Source organism: Chanodichthys erythropterus, chromosome 9 (assembly GCF_024489055.1).
Source record: "Chanodichthys erythropterus isolate Z2021 chromosome 9, ASM2448905v1, whole genome shotgun sequence".
Classification (NCBI taxonomy): Eukaryota; Metazoa; Chordata; class Actinopteri; order Cypriniformes; family Xenocyprididae; genus Chanodichthys; species Chanodichthys erythropterus.
Genome location: NC_090229.1, coordinates 18,674,194 through 18,692,450, shown reverse-complemented (window position 1 = coordinate 18,692,450; position 18,257 = coordinate 18,674,194). Strand labels below are relative to the sequence as shown.

General features: G+C 36.0%; 2 protein-coding genes across 3 annotated transcripts; one reads left to right on the top strand and one right to left on the bottom strand.

Moving 5' to 3' along the window:
• The first annotated feature begins 3,546 nt into the window (after nt 1-3,546).
• Nucleotides 3,547-13,206, top strand: smarcad1a (SWI/SNF-related, matrix-associated actin-dependent regulator of chromatin, subfamily a, containing DEAD/H box 1 a). Of its 2 annotated transcripts, none has more exons than XM_067393752.1 (23): nt 3,547-3,890; nt 4,267-4,366; nt 4,539-4,644; nt 6,367-6,433; nt 6,620-6,696; nt 6,789-6,914; nt 7,004-7,082; nt 7,194-7,669; nt 8,174-8,370; nt 8,468-8,558; nt 8,682-8,781; nt 8,873-8,932; nt 9,125-9,200; nt 9,358-9,493; nt 9,655-9,786; nt 9,929-10,024; nt 10,266-10,383; nt 10,615-10,730; nt 11,315-11,503; nt 11,639-11,757; nt 12,105-12,287; nt 12,371-12,477; nt 12,730-13,206. In XM_067393752.1, exons 1-23 carry the CDS (start codon nt 3,785-3,787, stop codon nt 12,789-12,791), a joined length of 2,919 nt encoding a protein of 972 aa, XP_067249853.1. In that variant the 5' UTR covers nt 3,547-3,784; the 3' UTR covers nt 12,792-13,206. The 2 variants fall into 2 exon arrangements, with proteins under 2 accessions (XP_067249853.1, XP_067249852.1); XM_067393751.1 differs by having other exon boundaries at nt 4,264-4,366.
• A 619-nt stretch (nt 13,207-13,825) lies between these two features.
• Nucleotides 13,826-17,870, bottom strand: LOC137027440 (macrophage-expressed gene 1 protein-like). Its single transcript, XM_067395624.1, has 2 exons — nt 17,811-17,870; nt 13,826-14,980 (listed from the first exon to the last, which is right to left on the bottom strand). The coding sequence occupies exons 1-2, from the start codon at nt 17,868-17,870 to the stop codon at nt 13,826-13,828; spliced, it is 1,215 nt and encodes a 404-aa protein (XP_067251725.1).
• Between the last annotated feature and the right edge of the window lie 387 nt (nt 17,871-18,257).

Below are 18,257 nucleotides of genomic sequence, written 5' to 3'. Positions count from 1 at the left end.
TTAATTCATATTGAGTAATCTGGTAACACTTTACAATAAGGGTTAATTCATTAATAACAATTAATTATATTTAACATGAACTAACACTAAACAATACTTCTACAGCATTACTGCTTAGTTAATTTGAGTATAATACACTTTTAAAATCAAAAGTTGTATTTGGTAACATTATTTAATGCACTGTGAACTAACAAACAATGAACAATTCGATTTTAGTAATTAACATGAACAAATATTAATAAATGCTTTAAAATGCGACCTTATTGTAAAGTTTTACTAGTCATTTTAAAAAATGAAATGCATTTGAATAAAAATATAAAATAAAATAATATGCAACATGAGCCTATTTTTTTATTTACTCCATAAATTATATAAATATAAAATATTATATATATATAATTTATTTTATATATATATATATATATATATATATATATATATATATATATATATATATATATATATATATATATATATATATATATATAATATTTTATATATAATTAATATATTCATTATATATTATAATTGTATTGAATGCTTTATAATAATAATTATTCAAAAGTGGAATGTTCTTCGTCCAGGGCTTGGATACTGATCAATGATCAGTATCCAATGATATATATATATATATATATATATATACAATTTCAATAAAATATATCTGATCAAAGCAAATCACTAGTCATAAATCACATTCTAGCTGTCTGTCACTAATATCATCTCGTATGCAGAATGATGCATATGAATGATGTTTATCTTCTCAGTCAAATAATATTTCTGTAACTGATTTTGAACTTCTTAATCTGGGAATAATTATTATCATATCATATTGCTCTTATGTGCATCAAAATTTTGATTCAAATCAAGTGTGTGTCTCTCACCTCTCATTCCTTGGGAATTCCCACAGTATATAAGAAGTGGCGGGACACAAAGAGAAGACACAGCAAGGAGGTGCACATTCTCTTCCCACACTGCCTTTACCCTGGAGATGGTCAGATCCCCCTCACTAACCCCAGCTCCCCCTCCTTCCCAACTTCCCTCCACTTCCATCTTCCTCATTGTAGGCTGATTTAATTAAAAATACCCAGCAGCACCACCCTGGACCTCACCCGCCAGGGTGGGACCTCTAGCTGTGGTGCAGGGAGACATTGTCATTTACTGTTTGCAGACACACGCACACACACACACACACACACACACACACATACACACACTATTTTCCATGTTTTATGGGGACTTCCCAGAGACGTAATGATTTTTATACTGTACAAACTGTATATTCTGTCCCCCTACACAAACCCCACCCCTAAACCTGCCCATCACAGAAAACTTTCTGCATTTTTAGATTTTCAAAACACTTCATTTAGTATGATTTATAAGCTGTTTTCCTCATAGGGACCAAAAAAAAAAGAAAAAAAAAGAGGTCCCCATAAGGTCAAAATTTACTGGTATTATACTATCCTTGTGGGGAAATTTGGTCCCCATAATGTAGGGAATACCAGGTACACACACACACACACACGTTCAAGTCTAAGTTTTTCCAGAAAAAAATCTGACAAACTTGATGCACTGACCTGACAGGATGGCATTTCAAACTCTGTTACTCTATCAAAAAGCACTTTGCTGTTTAGAAGTTCCACTCATAGTCAATATAGTCAAAACTGCTCTGAATAACTTTTTTAATAAGCTGACAAAGTTTTTTTTTTTTAAATTTTTAGCTAAAAAAATGTAAAAAAAAAAAATGTAAAATAACATTTGTTATTGCCCACAAATTCTTCTCCACAAACAATAATTTTCTTTGTTGATTAAGGAAACATAATAATATTATACTGAGCCTTTTTTCTGCCGATTATGGTGGCTACTGTATACATTATATCTAAGGCAACCGCCGTCAACCGTACATGAGAGTTATCCCAACATAAATCAACATAATTAATCTGCACGTTTCGTCCATCCTAGAATTGCAAGCCTTGTTTGACAGCTCCTGGATAATGTCTAATGAATGTGGAATGAGACAATGGCAATTAATTTTGTGATGATCTTGCCATTTGGAATGGGCGGGTATTTTGTTTTAGGGGGTGGGAAGGAGCCAAATCGCAGACATGTTGCCACGGTGATAAGGTACTCCCTGCCGCCGTCGGGTCTCGGACAAGCAGGGAGCCATGGCGACTGGATAGTGACAGACAAAGTGACAAGTCCGCAAGGATGGTAGGTCAACCTTGAGCACAATTCCTCAAACTTCCATAGGGATGCCATACACTTATGTAAGCCATTGACACAGTAAACTGATGAGAATGAGCACGGATGGAGTCTGGTCATCGCTAACTTCCATTCTGCAGAGATTTTGATGTATGCAGGTTTGCAGAAACATCACTGGCACACACACACATTATCACCATCTTAATGTTTCAACACATTTCCATTGTAGTTGTTGCAACTATCTTTACTTTGCTAATGTTGTGATGGGGTTTATGCCAATGAGACTGCAGTAAAACTAACTGGGGTCCCTGATTCAGTTCCCTGCTGTTTAGGGTCAGGAGTCTGATCAAACTCAATGTCAGTGTGCCCATTGTGTACATGGCACTAGTGTAAGTTATAGGAATCTCCATAGTGACAAGGAAAGGGAGACAGAGTGGCGGCATGGAATACTCAGCACAATTCAGGACTGCATACTGCGTACATGTACTTTTGACATTGAATACAGTAGTATGTGGATGGTTGCCAACTGTTATTATAATTATCACTCATTATCCATAATGATAAATCCCTCTGTAAATTCACCATTAATCCAATTGAAAAGCTAGCATCTTGTTAAAAATTCAGTAGGTATATAAAGAATGATCAGACAGTTTGTGCATGCACTGCTGTATAAAACTTTGAGACATTTAAATTCCAGTAACCCAAATTATTCCATTGTTAAATTAATTACATTGTGGAAAAGTAGAATGAAATATGATCTTGACATGATATGTAATATGATCTATGTTTACAATCTCACAAAAAAAGCTTTGTGATGGGGGTTTTGAGGACCTGTTTCCAGACGGGCATTATTTCATGCTCTTTCTGTCAGAAACAGACACAGTGTCGCCCCCTTATGGACACGTAAGAGGACATGCAGCTTTGTAATCCAAGTGTGTCACCTAGTGGATGGCTGGAGTGATATATTAATGTAAAATTTGTCATGTTCGATGTCAACATGTTAGAATTGTAAACCGTCTATTTTAATCTTTTAGCACGAAATCTATCTATCTATCTATCTATCTATCTATCTATCTATCTATCTATCTATCTATCTATCTATCTATCTATCTATCTATCTATCTATCTATCTATCTATCTAGCTTTTTTTTACATTTCCTCTATATATTTTATTACACATTAATATAATTTATACATTTTACATTTTATTTTACATAATTGGACCTCTGTAAAATATTGTAAAGTTTAATGTTTATAATCCTGACTAAAAATTTAAAGGGAAAAAAGCCGCTCTATTTCTATTGGCTCAAAAACGGAAATGACGCATGTCAGCCGGTGGCGGGAACGTGTTATTTGCTGTATTCATTACTTACCGCACTGTCATGCTCCAATGCCGAACAATTTAAGTATTGGGTATTTCACAGAATTCATATTTGAGTCACTTACTGGTGTATTTATATCATATCGATGAGGCTGGCCTGAATATTTAATAACCGAACAGAATCAAGATCACGAGCGTCACCGGCGGATATTTGGTCGCGCGAGACACACGATTCTCATAACGGAAAATAGTGATATTACAATGAGCTTTTTTAACCTGGACCGGTTCCGTTTCCAAAGGGACAATGCGGTCGACAGGCACGGTAAATCATTGGATGAATCTAGCTCGGATAAGGAGAACCAACGGGGTAAGAAAAAAAGGCCATTTCCCGCCGGGGCTTTGTTCATCGTAAAGAATAATGGCTATGCTCAACCTAGAGAGCATGGCGGACATCATAAACGCATTTGTTTTTACGTGTGTTTGTGTTGATAAGAGATGGAATGCGAGTTTATATTGTACAAATGGGTTCTCCATTGGTAATCCGCAAGGTTTAATCTTCAACACCCTTATTTTGGGATTGACGCTGACCTGCTCTCTTTTTGGTTTGTTTATCAGTGTATCAGACCATATTTTACAGCATATTTGGGAGTTGCGACTGCATCTTTGTAACATGGCAGAATGGTGAATTCAACCATAATATTGTCTTGATTCAGTATTGAAAATAAAATTCTATTTTTAAGCAGCCCACCAAAGAAAGACAGATGGTCGATGTGCATCAGGCAAGGCATCAAGACACACACTGGAGGATGTATTTGCAGATGATAAAGCTGTCAAGATGTGCAAGTAAGCAAGACTGAGTTTGTCATAAGTGAGCCTGTAACAGGTCTTCTCTCAGCTGCTTCACACGTTTTCTTTAGATCTGAAGCTTATTGGTTGTCACTAGGGTTATTTATTTGAACGTTTTGAAAACCATTTAGTCTGTAATAAGTGCAATTAACATACAATTACTCTACAGGGGTTCAACATCAGAGTCCAAGGACCAGATGAACAAGGAGATGGAGGACAGAATCATCAAACTACTGGAGATCTTCCCTCAGAAGAGTAAGAAAGACCTAATGGAGGTAAAGAGTCCCTCTTTAGTGTAACATTAGTATCCATGGGTTTCAAAGACGTCACTTCCGCTATGCCCACTGCCATTTTTGTGTCTGAGATGGCAACAAACGCAGCAGCACTTCATTGTATTGATGATCATCTTTAGCTTCAGCGTGAACACTCAAACAGCAACACAAAACATTATCTACAATTTTGGCTGTCATATTAATAACATTTTAATTGTATACACTATTGTATTAAAATGTTGTGAATTCTAGTGTTTCAGCGTGTTGTTACAAGAAGAACGCATCCACAACAGGAGCTATTCTATGTTACTAGTTAGTTCATGGTGCATGATTTTGTGCAAATATAAGTTGTAATAATATGTTTATCTTGTATAAATATATATGAAGTACCCTATATAGGATGTGTTCTGTTGAGTTAATTCACCTTCTAGCAAAGCGTTTGTTTACAGGTGTTCATTCAGCGCATGTAGCTCAGTGTTATCAAAATGAGATGATTTGAGTAAAAAATCTGTTATTGTTCGTGATCCTTATTATTAATCAAACCATGTGTTGATGATGAAAATAATACAAGAACAAAATAAGTGCTTATTATTATTATTATTATTATTATTAAAAATAATGCATGTTTTTGAAAAAATATGAAAGTTTTAATATTACAGTAGTAGTAAACATTTTTAATGACTATTAGTCTGTTAATCATTGCTATTTGAGCTGTGCGCGCTGAAGCTAAAGATAATCAAAACCCATAAACTAAAGGTTAATTAACTCAACGGAACACATCCTATATAAGATAATTCAGATATTTATACAAAATAAAAATATTACAACTAGTATTTGCACAAAATCATGCACAGATGAACTTGAACTAAGTAACGTAGTCAATAAGTAGCTCCTGTTGTGGATGTATTCATCCTATAACTCCTAAACACAGCAACTAAGCCCAAAGAATTCACCACGTTATATATTTCAAGTATATACGATTTAATATCATGTATAAGAAGGCAGTCCCAATCATAGTTAGTAATGTTTTGCATTACTTTTTGAGCGCTCGCGCTGAAGCCATAGATGATCATAAGTACAATAAAGCTCTGTGAGTTATTTACCTCAATGAAACGCATCCTTTATGAGATTACTCAGATATTTATGTTTCATAAATTTAATATTACGAGTTTTATCAGCACAAAATGACGCAAATGCACAAGTGAAGCTTGAACTATGTAATCAATGTTTAACTCCAGTAGATGCGCTCTTCCCACAACAACACATTGAAACAACAACGCAGAGAATTCGCAACGTTTTATTACAATAGTGTTCTCATTTTAATGTTCTGTAAATTACAGTCTCAGCATTTAATAATGTTGTGCATTGCTGTTTGGCTGCCAATGGTGTGGTCCCTTCAGATTGAAGCCAACAATTTCGCTGATCTAACTCGAATAAAATTGTAGTTCGGGGTCTCTCTGGTGACTTAAAACAGCTAACAACACAACATATCCCAGACATATTGTAAACTTGTTGTGAACCTTCTGAGAGTGTTTCATTGGCCTTCCTCTGGTAGTTGTAGCTGCTGTCACCATAGACTTAAACGGGTCGCGCAGCTGTGACTGGACACAAAAATGGGGGCAGATAAAATAAAGTGATGTCACATGAAACCCATGGATTTAAAGCAGGTGAATTTTATAGTGTTGGCATTGTAAATTTTATACTTTTATGTAACTGTTGTGACAGGTGGTTGAGAGCACCAGCACACTGGAGGGAGCTATAGCACATTGTTTGATGGTTTATGGAGATGAAGGTAAAGGATTTTTTTATTTATTTACTTACACGTTACACATTCAATCAATGATTTAATGCTCCAGAATTCTTTGTGGTCAATCACGTCTGATCACTCTAGTTTTAAGTTGGAAAAGTTAAAGGTGATTTATAATTGAGGTACTTTACTATAAATTATAATACATAAAAAGCTGCTTTATTTATGCAGATTCAGGCAGACAGAAAGGCAAAGCGGGACATAGTGAAGATGGTGATAATCAACCAAAGAAGAGGAGAAAAATTGTGGTAAGATCTTTTGAATCTGATGTTTTAAACTTAACATCTTTCTCTCTGTGTTAATATGGAGAGCTTTAAAATAGCTGTTGACTCTGATTTAGCATTCAGATTCAGAATCTGAGGAGGATGAAGATTCTGAAGATGATGAGAGTCAAGAGCCAAGCAGAGAGAGGCAGGAGGCTTTGTTAAAGAAGATGAAGAAGAAACTGCCTGATATTGAAAAAGAGGTAGACTAGAGGTTTGAAGCCATATTGAAATCATGACGAAAGAGTACTGGAATGTTCTGGAGAGTTTGTGTCTTCAATTTGTGTAACAGGTCCTGAGGGATGTCCTGAGAGAGCACGAATGGGACTATGAGAATGCCTTGGGATCACTGCTTGTGTTTTCATCAACAGGTGATTTGTTACAGATTTTCAGCTACATTTGAAGATTTAATTTTAGTCCAAATGCAAATTTTAATGTGCGAATGAATTGACTAAAAGCCATTTGTGATTTATCATGTTAAGATTCAAGTTCACCAGAAGATCAGAGAAAACAAAAGTCAAAATCATCTCACTCCAAGGAAAAAAATGGCAAGAGCCTACAAAAGCCTGACAGCTCGTCTAGTCTGTCAAAATGGCTGACAGCAGTACCATCTCCCATGTCAAAAGTTTCTAGTGTGTCTACTCCAAAAACACAAAAATCTGCAGTCAGCAAAAACACCACCAAGAACACATCCTATAAACGGAAGAGGGACGATAAATTGCCTCTAAATGACATCAGTGCGTCTGAGGACGAAGATGAGATTGACAGTGATGTTGAGAGTGTATCTGATGATCTGGACTCTGAGGATGAGGACAGCGTCTCTAGCAGTCTTCAGGACAAGATCATTCAGTTTCTCCAAGAGGCTTCACTAGATGAGCTTGCTCTGATATCTGGCTGCTCGATCAAAAAAGCCCAGAAGATCATTTCACTGAGGCCGTTCAACACTTGGAAAGATGTGGTAAGAATTTAATATGTGCACTCTCTACTGCCGTTTTAATTGTCACTCTTAATCTTACTCTTTTGGCTGTTTAGGCAGTGATTCTTATTCAAAGATTTGTTTGACTTGGGTAAAATCCTGTTTTGTGCTTCAGCTGTTTTTATTTTATTCTAAATTGCAGATTTGTTTTTCTAGCTATTGCCAGACTGAAAATTTAGCAGAATTTTATATAATTTTTTAAATGAGGTGTCAAATTTGCCACCCTACTTTAAAGTTATTTGGTAACAAAATGGGAAATCTCCAAACCATTCCATGTACTAAATGCCTGGCCCCGTTAGCTGTCTGTGGTCAAGACCGGTGAATAGTGCTAATGGAATGGCATTTGGTGACGTGGCCATTCCCGATTGGAAAGGAAACCAAAACTGTTTCAGCAATTCCCAGTTGGTACAGAGTGGCACTATTTGGCTACATTAACCACTCAACCAAATGGTGGAAAGGCTCTAATTGTGTTTCTCTTCCTTTCAGAAAGAGCAGTTCTATAAAGATAATGGCCTGTCTATAGAGCTGGTACATGGCTGCAAGGTGGTGCTTAAGGAGAGGCAGGTGGTTAGAGACCTCATGGGAAGATGTGAGAAGATTGCACAGAAAATGACTAAAGATGTCACCCAGGTCATAGAAGCGGGCATGGGCTCCATCAAGCAACCCAAAATCCTGAGCAGCAAGTGAGCTCATATCTGTTCTCATGGAATGGAGGTTCTTTGTTTTTTTTTTGTTTTGTTTTTTTCCTTTTTAACCTTTTTGTTTTTTCAATTCTGTTAGTTTCAAACTACAACCATATCAGCTGATCGGCTTGAAGTGGCTGATTCTTCTGCACCAGCACAAGCTGAGTGGCATCCTGGCAGATGAAATGGTGAGTCGCTGTCATCTTGAGTTCATACAGTGGTGTGAAGTGATCCAAGTAGGTTACTGATTCCTTTTAAGTAGAGGACTATTTCCATGGATATTGGTTATAAGTAATTGGGTCTTTCCACAGGGGTTGGGTAAAACAATTCAGGCCATTGCTTTCTTGGCTCATTTGTATGAAAAAGGAATTAAGGGCCCTCATCTTATTACCGTACCCTCGTCCACACTGGGTAAGAGATTCTTATTTCAGTGGAAGTGTAGCATCTGAACTCTGCTTTAAATACTGCTTAAGATGATTTATTTCATCATCTCTCTTTGCAGATAACTGGGTTCGTGAACTGGGTCTTTGGTGCCCCAGTCTCAAAGTTCTTATTTACTATGGTGAGTTAGTTTCCAGGCAAGCACATTTAAACTTTTTTATTTTATTATAAGTTTCATTAGTTTTTCAATTATAAAAAAATATTTTCAAAGAATAAATTGGATTTGAAACCTAGATAGGCCTCAAACCCCACTGTAAAATAATATCAATGCATAATTCTTAATTCCTTTCTATTCTTTTGTTTAAACTTGTAGGTTCTGTGGAAGATCGCAAATATTTGCGACAAGACATCCTCAGTGGCTTGATTGAATTCAACATCATAGTATCCACGTAAGTATAAGATGGCTCAGTGTATTGATACAGTCCTTATATAATGTTGCACTAAGAAAAAAAACACCAGACTTTGCATTTATGAAAGTCAGTTATATTCAGTGATGTTAACACTTTTCTGTCCTTTTGTTTATTCATTCTTCTTTATCTGTATTAGTTACAATCTCACAATAGGGAATGACCATGACCGCAGTCTGTTCCGCAAGCTGAGGCTGAAGTATGCAGTGTTTGATGAGGGCCACATGCTGAAAAACATGAACTCGCTGCGCTACCGCCACCTCATGGCCATCAATGTCAGTACAAGCAGTCTTGTTTGCTGTAAACATTATTGTAAATACATTTTAAAGACTCTCTTTTGGGGTAGTTTGGGAAGTGCTTAATGAAGAGAGAGGAGGGTAGAAGAGTTGTGTGCATTTCTTGGTTAGACATGATGATTTGTGTCTGTCATCTACAGGCTGAGCACAGATTGCTGCTGACTGGAACACCTTTACAAAACAACCTGCTGGAGCTCATGTCCCTGCTGAACTTCATCATGCCCTCTATGTTCTCTAGCAGTACCTCACAGATCTCCAAAATGTTCTCTACGGTATACACAGATTACGTCTAAGGAATGCTACATGAGCCGTCTCTTTTTAAAATATTAATCTAAATGCTTCCCTAGTAAAAAGTAATTATTATATACCCAGACAGAACACGCTCTCACTTGCAGATGATCTGCTTTGTTTCAGAGGTCGTCAGAAGAGGAAAGCAGTTTTCATAAGGAGAGAATCGCACAGGCCAGACTTATCATGAAGCCATTCATCCTGAGACGAGTCAAGCGTGAGGTACACCCTTTTTTACTCATTGTGATTAGAATCAGATCTTTAATAAGTTACTATATCTTGGTACAGTGAGGCATGCATTGCAGGACTAATTCATTACTGAGAAAATGTCACAGAATTGGTCATCCATCAAAATAAAATGTGTATATATTCTGTATTCTTAGTAGTGAAAATGTATATAGAATTTTATATGACCAGTATTTGTTTTTTGCCCTGTTTGATTGTGTGACAAATGTCATTCTAGGTGTTGAAACAGCTTCCACCAAAAGTGGAGAAAATTGAAATGTGTCCCATGAGTGATGCCCAGCAGAAGCTGTATGACAAACTTTTCAAAAGACTCAAGAAGACTCCAAATGGAGACAGTATGTGCTATTCAGTTTTTATGCCAACATGCTGTCTAGAAGTAATGCACTCTGTGTTTTAGTTTGGCTATATTGTATTCAGATTTACCTGACAAATTATATCCAGGCTGTCAAGAAGTTGCACTGGTTCCCTCTCAGCTGGAAGATCTGTAAAAACAAAATGGGAATATTTAAGACTGTTTTTCTATCTCTGAGCACCTGTCCCACACTCCCCCTCATCTCTGTCCTCAGAGCGGGAGCTTTGCAATGTGATGATGCAGCTGAGAAAGATGGCTAATCATCCGTTGCTGCACCGCCAGTACTACACCACTGACAAATTGGCTGCCATGAGTAAAGCTATGCTTAAGGTGAGGACTGGGAGATTAATGTGTAAGTGAGGTTGAGTAATAAATATTGAACTGTGCATATAAAAACAAAATATTTCATCATGGATACAGCCCTGGGAGTTTTGTTGGGTTTTGTTGGGGTTTTTTTTAATGTAGCAAGTAGCTATATACTAGTGGTTCTCGACCCGGAGAGGGGCCCTCAGCAAACATCCAAGGGGGGCCTCAAGATGACTTAAAATTAGAATAATTTTTTAGAATCAAATTAGAACTTTTTAAAAAATAAGGTGAAACAAGCATTACAATGTTAAAACACTTTTAAAAAGTATAAAATTGTGATTTCTAGACTTGGAATGTAAATTAATAAAATGGTTAATGTAAAAAAAATATATAATTTTTTTAAATGAATATACATGTATTTCTAAAAATGCTAAGTTATAAAATATTTCTTTGGCAAGAAAGTTGAGTAAAAATCCTTATCCATTAAATCACAAACTTCTAATAAGGTTCAAAGGGCCTTTGAATTTTGTACCTTGCATTCAAAGAGGTTGAGATCTACTGTTGTGTTGTATACTGTCGTTGAACTGACATGGTTTTGCTTATTTTAGGAGCCGACACATTTTGATGCCGACCCTGCACTGATCCAGGAGGACATGGAAGTGATGTCTGATTTTGAGCTGCATAATTTATGTAAGCAGTACAGCTCCATTAGCAGTTTTCAGCTGGATAAGGAGCTCATCTTAGACTCTGGGAAGTTTGCGCTGTTAACCAAGACACTCGCTGAGCTCAAAGAAAAGGTTTGTCTTGATGCCATTTAAAAGTTGCATTACTCACTTTGAGGTGTCTCAGTTTAGTTTTTATTGCTACTAATGTGTTAAAATAACTTATTACTCTTTAACTTGATATACTAACTTAATCTATTTTACCCCAAGGGTGACAGGGTTGTGCTTTTCAGTCAATTCACCATGATGTTGGACATTGTGGAGATTCTGCTCAAACACCTTGATCATCAGTTTGTTCGACTGGATGGTTCTACTCCCATGGCGGAGAGGTGGGCTTTAGTACCTCATGTCACATTGTTTGCACTGCTCTCAATTTAGATTTGATCTTCGGGACTGACCATCCTCACTGTTACTTGGCAAGTAATAAAATGTGCCTGTTCAGACAGCCAATTTTCATTCAATATGTTTTTATCTCCATTTACTGTGGCCCATTTAGTTTATAGTTAAAGCAACATGTGACCATAAATCGATCTATTCAGACACAGCTGTGTGAATTCCCAAAAAGTTAAAAACAAAACAATCCATAAAATCGTGATTTTTTTTTTTTTTTTTTTTTTTTTTTTTTTGCGGCCTGTCTGAACAAATGTTAAATCTACTTGAACCCTTGTGTCTCTAGGATTGGTCTCATTGACAAATACAATACAAGTCCTGAGATCTTTGTGTTCCTTCTGTCAACTCGGGCTGGTGGCCAGGGAATCAACCTTGCCTCGGCTAACACAGTCATACTGCATGACATTGATTGCAATCCATTTAATGATAAACAAGCAGAGGACCGCTGTCACCGAATGGGACAGACCAGGTTTGTGTCAATACAATGAAATGGAGATGATTGCCATTAACAAAGAAGGAAATGTAGTTCCTGATCATGTTTCTGCATTGTAGAACAGTGCAAGTGATCAAGCTCATCAGCAGGGACTCGATTGAGGCTTGCATGCTCCGCGTTGGACAGGAAAAGCTAAAATTGGAACAGGACATGACCACTGATGAAGGTGAGTGTCGGCACACAAACTTTTTCAGACCCACAGGTCACAGAAAGAGAAAGAGGATGGAAAATCAAAAATGTTTACTCACCATTAACACACTACATTGTCAAAGAAACTAGTAAATTGATGTATTCAGTAGGGATGCACAATATATTGGCCGGGGGGGGCCAGTATATATTGCTATATTGTGGTCTTGTCTGATTTTTTTACTTAGGTTTATTTAAGAACCTTTAATCCATTGTCGCTTGTTCTTTTCAGGTGAGGATGGTGCTATGACTGAACAAATGGCAGAGCTGCTCAAAGTCTCACTTGGCCTTTAAAACCCAAAGAACATGGAGCCAGTAGCTGCTTGTGCATTTCCTTCCACTCATCAAGTGCAAATAGCTACATGAAACCATAAACCTGACCTTCATACTTCATGTGGGTTTGGTGAACACTAGCACTTTTTCCAGTGTTCAAATATTTGAGGTCAATTATTAAATGCACACAAATCTTTGACAAATGAGGAGACTGTATTACTCAGGGATCACCTGAAATACTTATGGTTATCTTCCACACCATGTCTTAATGTGCCATCTGAATGACTGTACTTCACTTACCAGCAGAGTTTAGCCCCCAACAGGACTGGTGAGTTGGTTCCAAATTGCAGACCTGCTGTAAGGCACTGCTGTAAATAACATATATCGGTTCAACTGGTTACACTTGTACCTTATCAAAATTTGTTCTGCGTTTGTGTCCTTGTATTATGTTTTTCCAAATAAAGTTATTTAAATTTATTGAAACTGTCTGAATTGTATTAGAAGCATACATAAAACAAAATAGTTTTTTTAAAATCTAAAATATCTCCATATGTATCCATATATATATATATATATATATATATTTTTTTTTTTTTAAGTAGTCAGACATTGGATTTAAAGAGATATTGAAAATAAATTCAATTAAAAAAAAAAAAAATTTAAAACAGTTTAAAAAGAGAGACACAAGTATTAGTAAAGAAAGGGAGATATATTCTTTATGCAGTAAAGACACCATTTGCAAATTTCGTGCAATATCTGAGAGCACAGCAGAAAAATGTGTTGAATGTGTTCTTGAGGAATTTAAAATATAAATCTGTATTATTTAGGATAATAATGAAAGGGGGAAAAAACTGCACATTTCTCATACCCATCACCAGACGCAGATCAATATGATTTGATTACAGTTTCAATACACTATCTCATTCACAAGTAACTTTGAATAAATGTAATGTAATATAATTAAATTTGTATTCTCACTTTTTGTTCATTCTGACTCTTCATCCAAGTTGGGCCACACTCCAAAGCACACCTCAGAGTAAGAACACCTCTTTGTTTTAATAAAGAGTTCCTGACACCACAAGAGCAATCAAAGCTATCAGACCACATGTTACACTAGCCTTTTCTCCTCCAGAACTTTCAAACATTTGATTAATTTCTACAGGATTTGCCAGTTGCCAAGTCTTTGTTTCTCCAACTCTCACCCAGGAAAGATTACCTTCTGTCATTACAACTATAGAGTTTGTCGCAGTCATGCCAGAAAGTGGTGGGCTTGTGAATGGTGGGAGACGGACAGGTTTTAACTGACCACCACTGAACACAACAGACTGGACACAGTACAATACCTGACAGCCATCACTGATGGCAGCAAGATGTTGGCTGAACTGAGGTGGACAGTGATATTGACCCCTTGAGAGAGGGTTGCCAGACTGGCAGCTGAAGAAACCAGCAAAAGGCACAGAGGATTTTGTTGCTGTCATATAGTCATTTCTCAGACAAACCATCAGACCATTAGACAAAAAATTCTGGACAAAGAAATTTGGAGGACATCTGTAAGATTTGGTAAATGGGTTTTGCAAAGATGGTCCATATAGACCTCCAAAGAGGTATCCAGAGTACCCTGGGGTTTTCTGAGTTGAGGAACACCAGTAGGTGTCCACCTTTGCAAGACGGACAAAAACACATATTTCTTTACAACAAGTAAATAACCATAAGAAACCACATCTGGAACAGGAATTTTTGCACTCATTATAACCTCTTTCTACTGTCTCAGAGCGTAATAGGGTGGTTTTGTACTCTGCCGGGCAAGAATAATCACCAGTGGCTGGGTTTTTCTGTGCTGTCTCATCACAGATGGTATTTCCATCTGATGTCAATGGAGTGCATCGTTGGTAAATGCCACCAAAGCTAAGATTGGTGACTGGACCCTCACAGGAAGCATCATCTACATTTGCCTGGAAGTTGAAGTTTTTGGAATCTGGATTTATACACCCTGGGTAGACTAAATGGATGCCTGGGTAGACTAAAGCTCCACCATGACTCTGAGTGAAAGAATAGTTGATGTTATTCTGATAACTGCTAGTTTCAGAAGTTCCCAGGGATGCACTGACACCAATACCAAACTTAACTTTTTGAAAGTAACGGCTTGCTGATGCAGAAACAGAAGACATGTCTGACTGACTGTTAGACACATAAGACATTTTTAGACAATTCTTTTTAGAAAAAGTAGCAATTCTTTTTAGAAAGTAATGATTCTTTTCGAAAAATTAGCGATTCTTTTTAGAAAAGTAGAGATTCTTTTTAGAAAAGTAGAGATTCTTTTCAAGACATTGATTCTTTTGTGGAAGTGTATTGATTGATTTAGAATAACTAGATTGTTTTTGAATGACTATCAAATATTCATTAAAAAAGTGAAAATGATCCATTTTCAATAAATGTATTGATTTTTTCATGTATCGATGTGTTCTGAATAAATATATATAAGTATATATAAGCTTTATATAAGTATATATTATATAAGTAATATATAAGTTTTGAATAAATGTATTAACTGTTGAATGTATCAATGTTTTTAAAATATTTAACAATTCCTTTTTAAAATGTAGCAATTCATTTTTTAAAAAAAGTAGCGATTCTTTTTAGAAAAGTAGCAATTTATTAAATTTATTTTAGAAAAGTAGTGATTCTTTTTAGAAAAGTAGTGATTTTTTTTTTTGTAAAAAATCTTTTAAACAATTTTTTTTTTGGAAAGTAACGATTCTTTTTGGAAAAGTTGCATTTCTTTTTGAAAAAGTAGCGATTCTTTTAGAAAAATTTGCAATTCTTTTTGAAAAAGTAGCGATTCTTTTGGAAAGTAGTGATTCTTTTCGGAAAGTAACGATTCTTTTTGAAAAAGTAGCGATTCTTTTGGAAAGTAGTGATTCTTTTTGGAAATTAACGATTCTTTTTGGAAAAGTAGCGATTCTTTTTAGAAAAGTAGTGATTCTTTTTGGAAAGTAACTATTCTTTTGAAAAAGTAGCAATTCTATTCAAGACATTGATTCTTTTCTGGAAGTGTATCGATTGGTTCAGAATAACTAGATTTTTGAATGACTATCAAATATTCTTTAAAAAAGTATTGATCCTTTTTGAATAAATATATTGATTGTTTCTTATGTATCAATGTGTTCTGAATAAATGTATTAACTGTTGTTGAATGTATCAATGTTTTTAAAATATTTAACAATTCTTTTTGAAAATGTAGCAATTCATTTTGAAAAAGCAGCGATTCTTTTTAGGAAAGTAGCTATTCTTTTTAGAAAAAGCAGTGAATTTTTTTTTTAGAAAAGTACATATTCTTTTTTTAAAGTATCGATTCTTTTCTAAAAAAAATTCACTACTTTTTCTAAAAAAATTCAGTGTGAAATTCAAAAAGTGAATTTTTTAGAAAAGTACCGATTCTTATTTTAAAGTATTGATTCTTTTTTAAAGTATCGATTCTTTTCTCTCTTTTTTTTTTGGAAAGTAGCGATTCCCTTTTTTTTAAGTAGCGATTCTTTTTTTTAAAAGTAGTAATTTTTGGAAAAAAAAAAGTAGCAATTATTTTTTGAAAAAAGTAGTGGTTCTTTTTAGAAAAAGTAACGATTCTTTTCAACACATTGATTCTTTTAGGGAAGTGTATCGGTTGATTTAGAATAACTAGATTGTTTTTGAATGACTATCAAATATTCTTTAAAAAAGTATTGATGCATTTTGAAAATTATTTTTGGAAAAGTAGCGATTCATTTTAGGAAAGAAGTGATTCATTTTTAGAGAAATAACAATTCATTTGGGGAAAGTAGCAATTTATTTTTAAAAGTTGCAATTCATTTTGGAAAAGTAACAGTAAATGTAAAAGTTCTGTTTTAGAAAAGTAGCAAATCTTTTTGAGACTGATTCTTTTGGGGAAGTGTATCAATTGGTTTTAAATAACTGTAGATTGTTTTTGAATGTATCAATGTGTTTTAAATGGATGATGCAAGGATTAAAGCTGAGCAGAGTGTGAATAAGCATCTGCTGCTTAGGAATCCACTTAGATATACTTTTATGGTTCCTTGTTGAATTTAAGGAAAGTTGCAAATGAAGAGATAGTGAGTAAAACGGGAGAGAGAGTCAGCAATTTGGTTTTTGCATCTTGGAATATGTACTGCTTTAAGTATGAACTGGTTACAAGCTGAAGACCAGATCAGACATGTGATGAAAGACATTAATTCTGCGGAATTTGATCTGCCTTTATTTATGCAGAGGACTGGTGGAGTTGTGGCAATGAAAGAGATTGATTTTTGAGGCCCATTTTTTCCCCCACAGCGTCGCAGTGGCGGCACTCTGGAAATTTTGGGAAAGGAAGCAAGAGGAATTGTGGAAGGAGCAAAGGTTGCTGAGTTATGGGCAAGGTTACACAAAAAAAATGCTGGGTTGTTTCAACCCAGCATTGGGTCAAATATGGATAAACCCAGCCATTGGGTTAATTTTTTTTCAATTACATTTTTAACCCAATAGTTGAGTTTGTCCAAATTTGGGTTGAAACAACCCAGCATTTTTTAGTGTGTAAGCAGATCAGAGGTGGGTGGCAGGTTGGGCTGTAATGGGGGAGCAAGGTTGTAAACGGAGGAAGCCAAGCACCCTGTGCTAGAAACAGGGAGGGCAGGGTTGGAACCCGCTGTGGCGGGCAGCGCATGTGCTGTAGGCATGGGAGAGAGGTCGATAGAGCTCGTGGCAATTGTGCCTTCCTGGTTGGAAGGAGTGCCGCGAGTGAATGCCACAGCTCGTTAATGGTCCATTTGAAATTTCAGGGATGGGGGATGATCTGGATGCAATTGGATGAGCTGGTGTGCGAGGAGAAATCGGTGTGGCTGAGGTGCATGGGCGCCTAGGCGGAGGTGGGGAAGAGTGAGTTCCATGGTGGCGCCTTGGTGAATTAGCCGGAGGACGGCGAGAAGAATGACCATGATTCCCATTGTTTTGTCCAGAATTGGAGCCAGAGTTAGATGGTCCTGGGGTCGGTTCTATGACATCAAAAGATACTGCATCACAGGAAAATTCGTCGTCCAAGGAAAACAGCTGCACTTCGTTGGGTTGGGACATGTTTCACAGAATAGGGTGGGGCCAGTTGCCAGAAAAATTTGTCAATGGGATGATGCGGTGTTTGCAGTTTATATAGTACGAACTTAATGATGATTGACAGGACTGAATGTTTAGGCTCCTCCCGAACCTATGTTTTGAGCTACATTATGAGCGTTGGCATGGATTTAAGCGTATGCACACTCTAAGATCAAATCTGATTGTGTGGATGTTGTGAAAAAAATTCCATTCGTTTTTTTTACTATCCTTTTAACTTTTCATGACCATGAAACATTACAACTACAATGCTAAAACTGCCAGTTTAGATTAAAGATAATAAAATAAAATAATTTCATAATTTTTTTTATAAACAATAAAGACCCATTTACTCGCTACAGATGGTATATAAGA

What these genes read in the sequence shown, in the direction of transcription:
- LOC137027440 (XM_067395624.1), bottom strand. Translation starts at nt 17,870, where the DNA reads ATGTCCCAACCCAACGAAGTGCAGCTGTTTTCCTTGGACGACGAATTT. An exon ending in ACGAATTTTCCTGTGATGCA is followed by an intron (nt 14,981 to 17,810) that starts GTATCTTTTGAT and finishes TTTTCTAAAAAG; the next exon opens with AATTGTCTAAAAATGTCTTA.
- smarcad1a (XM_067393751.1), top strand. Translation starts at nt 3,785, where the DNA reads ATGAGCTTTTTTAACCTGGACCGGTTCCGTTTCCAAAGGGACAATGCG. An exon ending in CAAAGTTCTTATTTACTATG is followed by an intron (nt 8,933 to 9,124) that starts GTGAGTTAGTTT and finishes TTAAACTTGTAG; the next exon opens with GTTCTGTGGAAGATCGCAAA. An exon ending in TTCAACATCATAGTATCCAC is followed by an intron (nt 9,201 to 9,357) that starts GTAAGTATAAGA and finishes TATCTGTATTAG; the next exon opens with TTACAATCTCACAATAGGGA.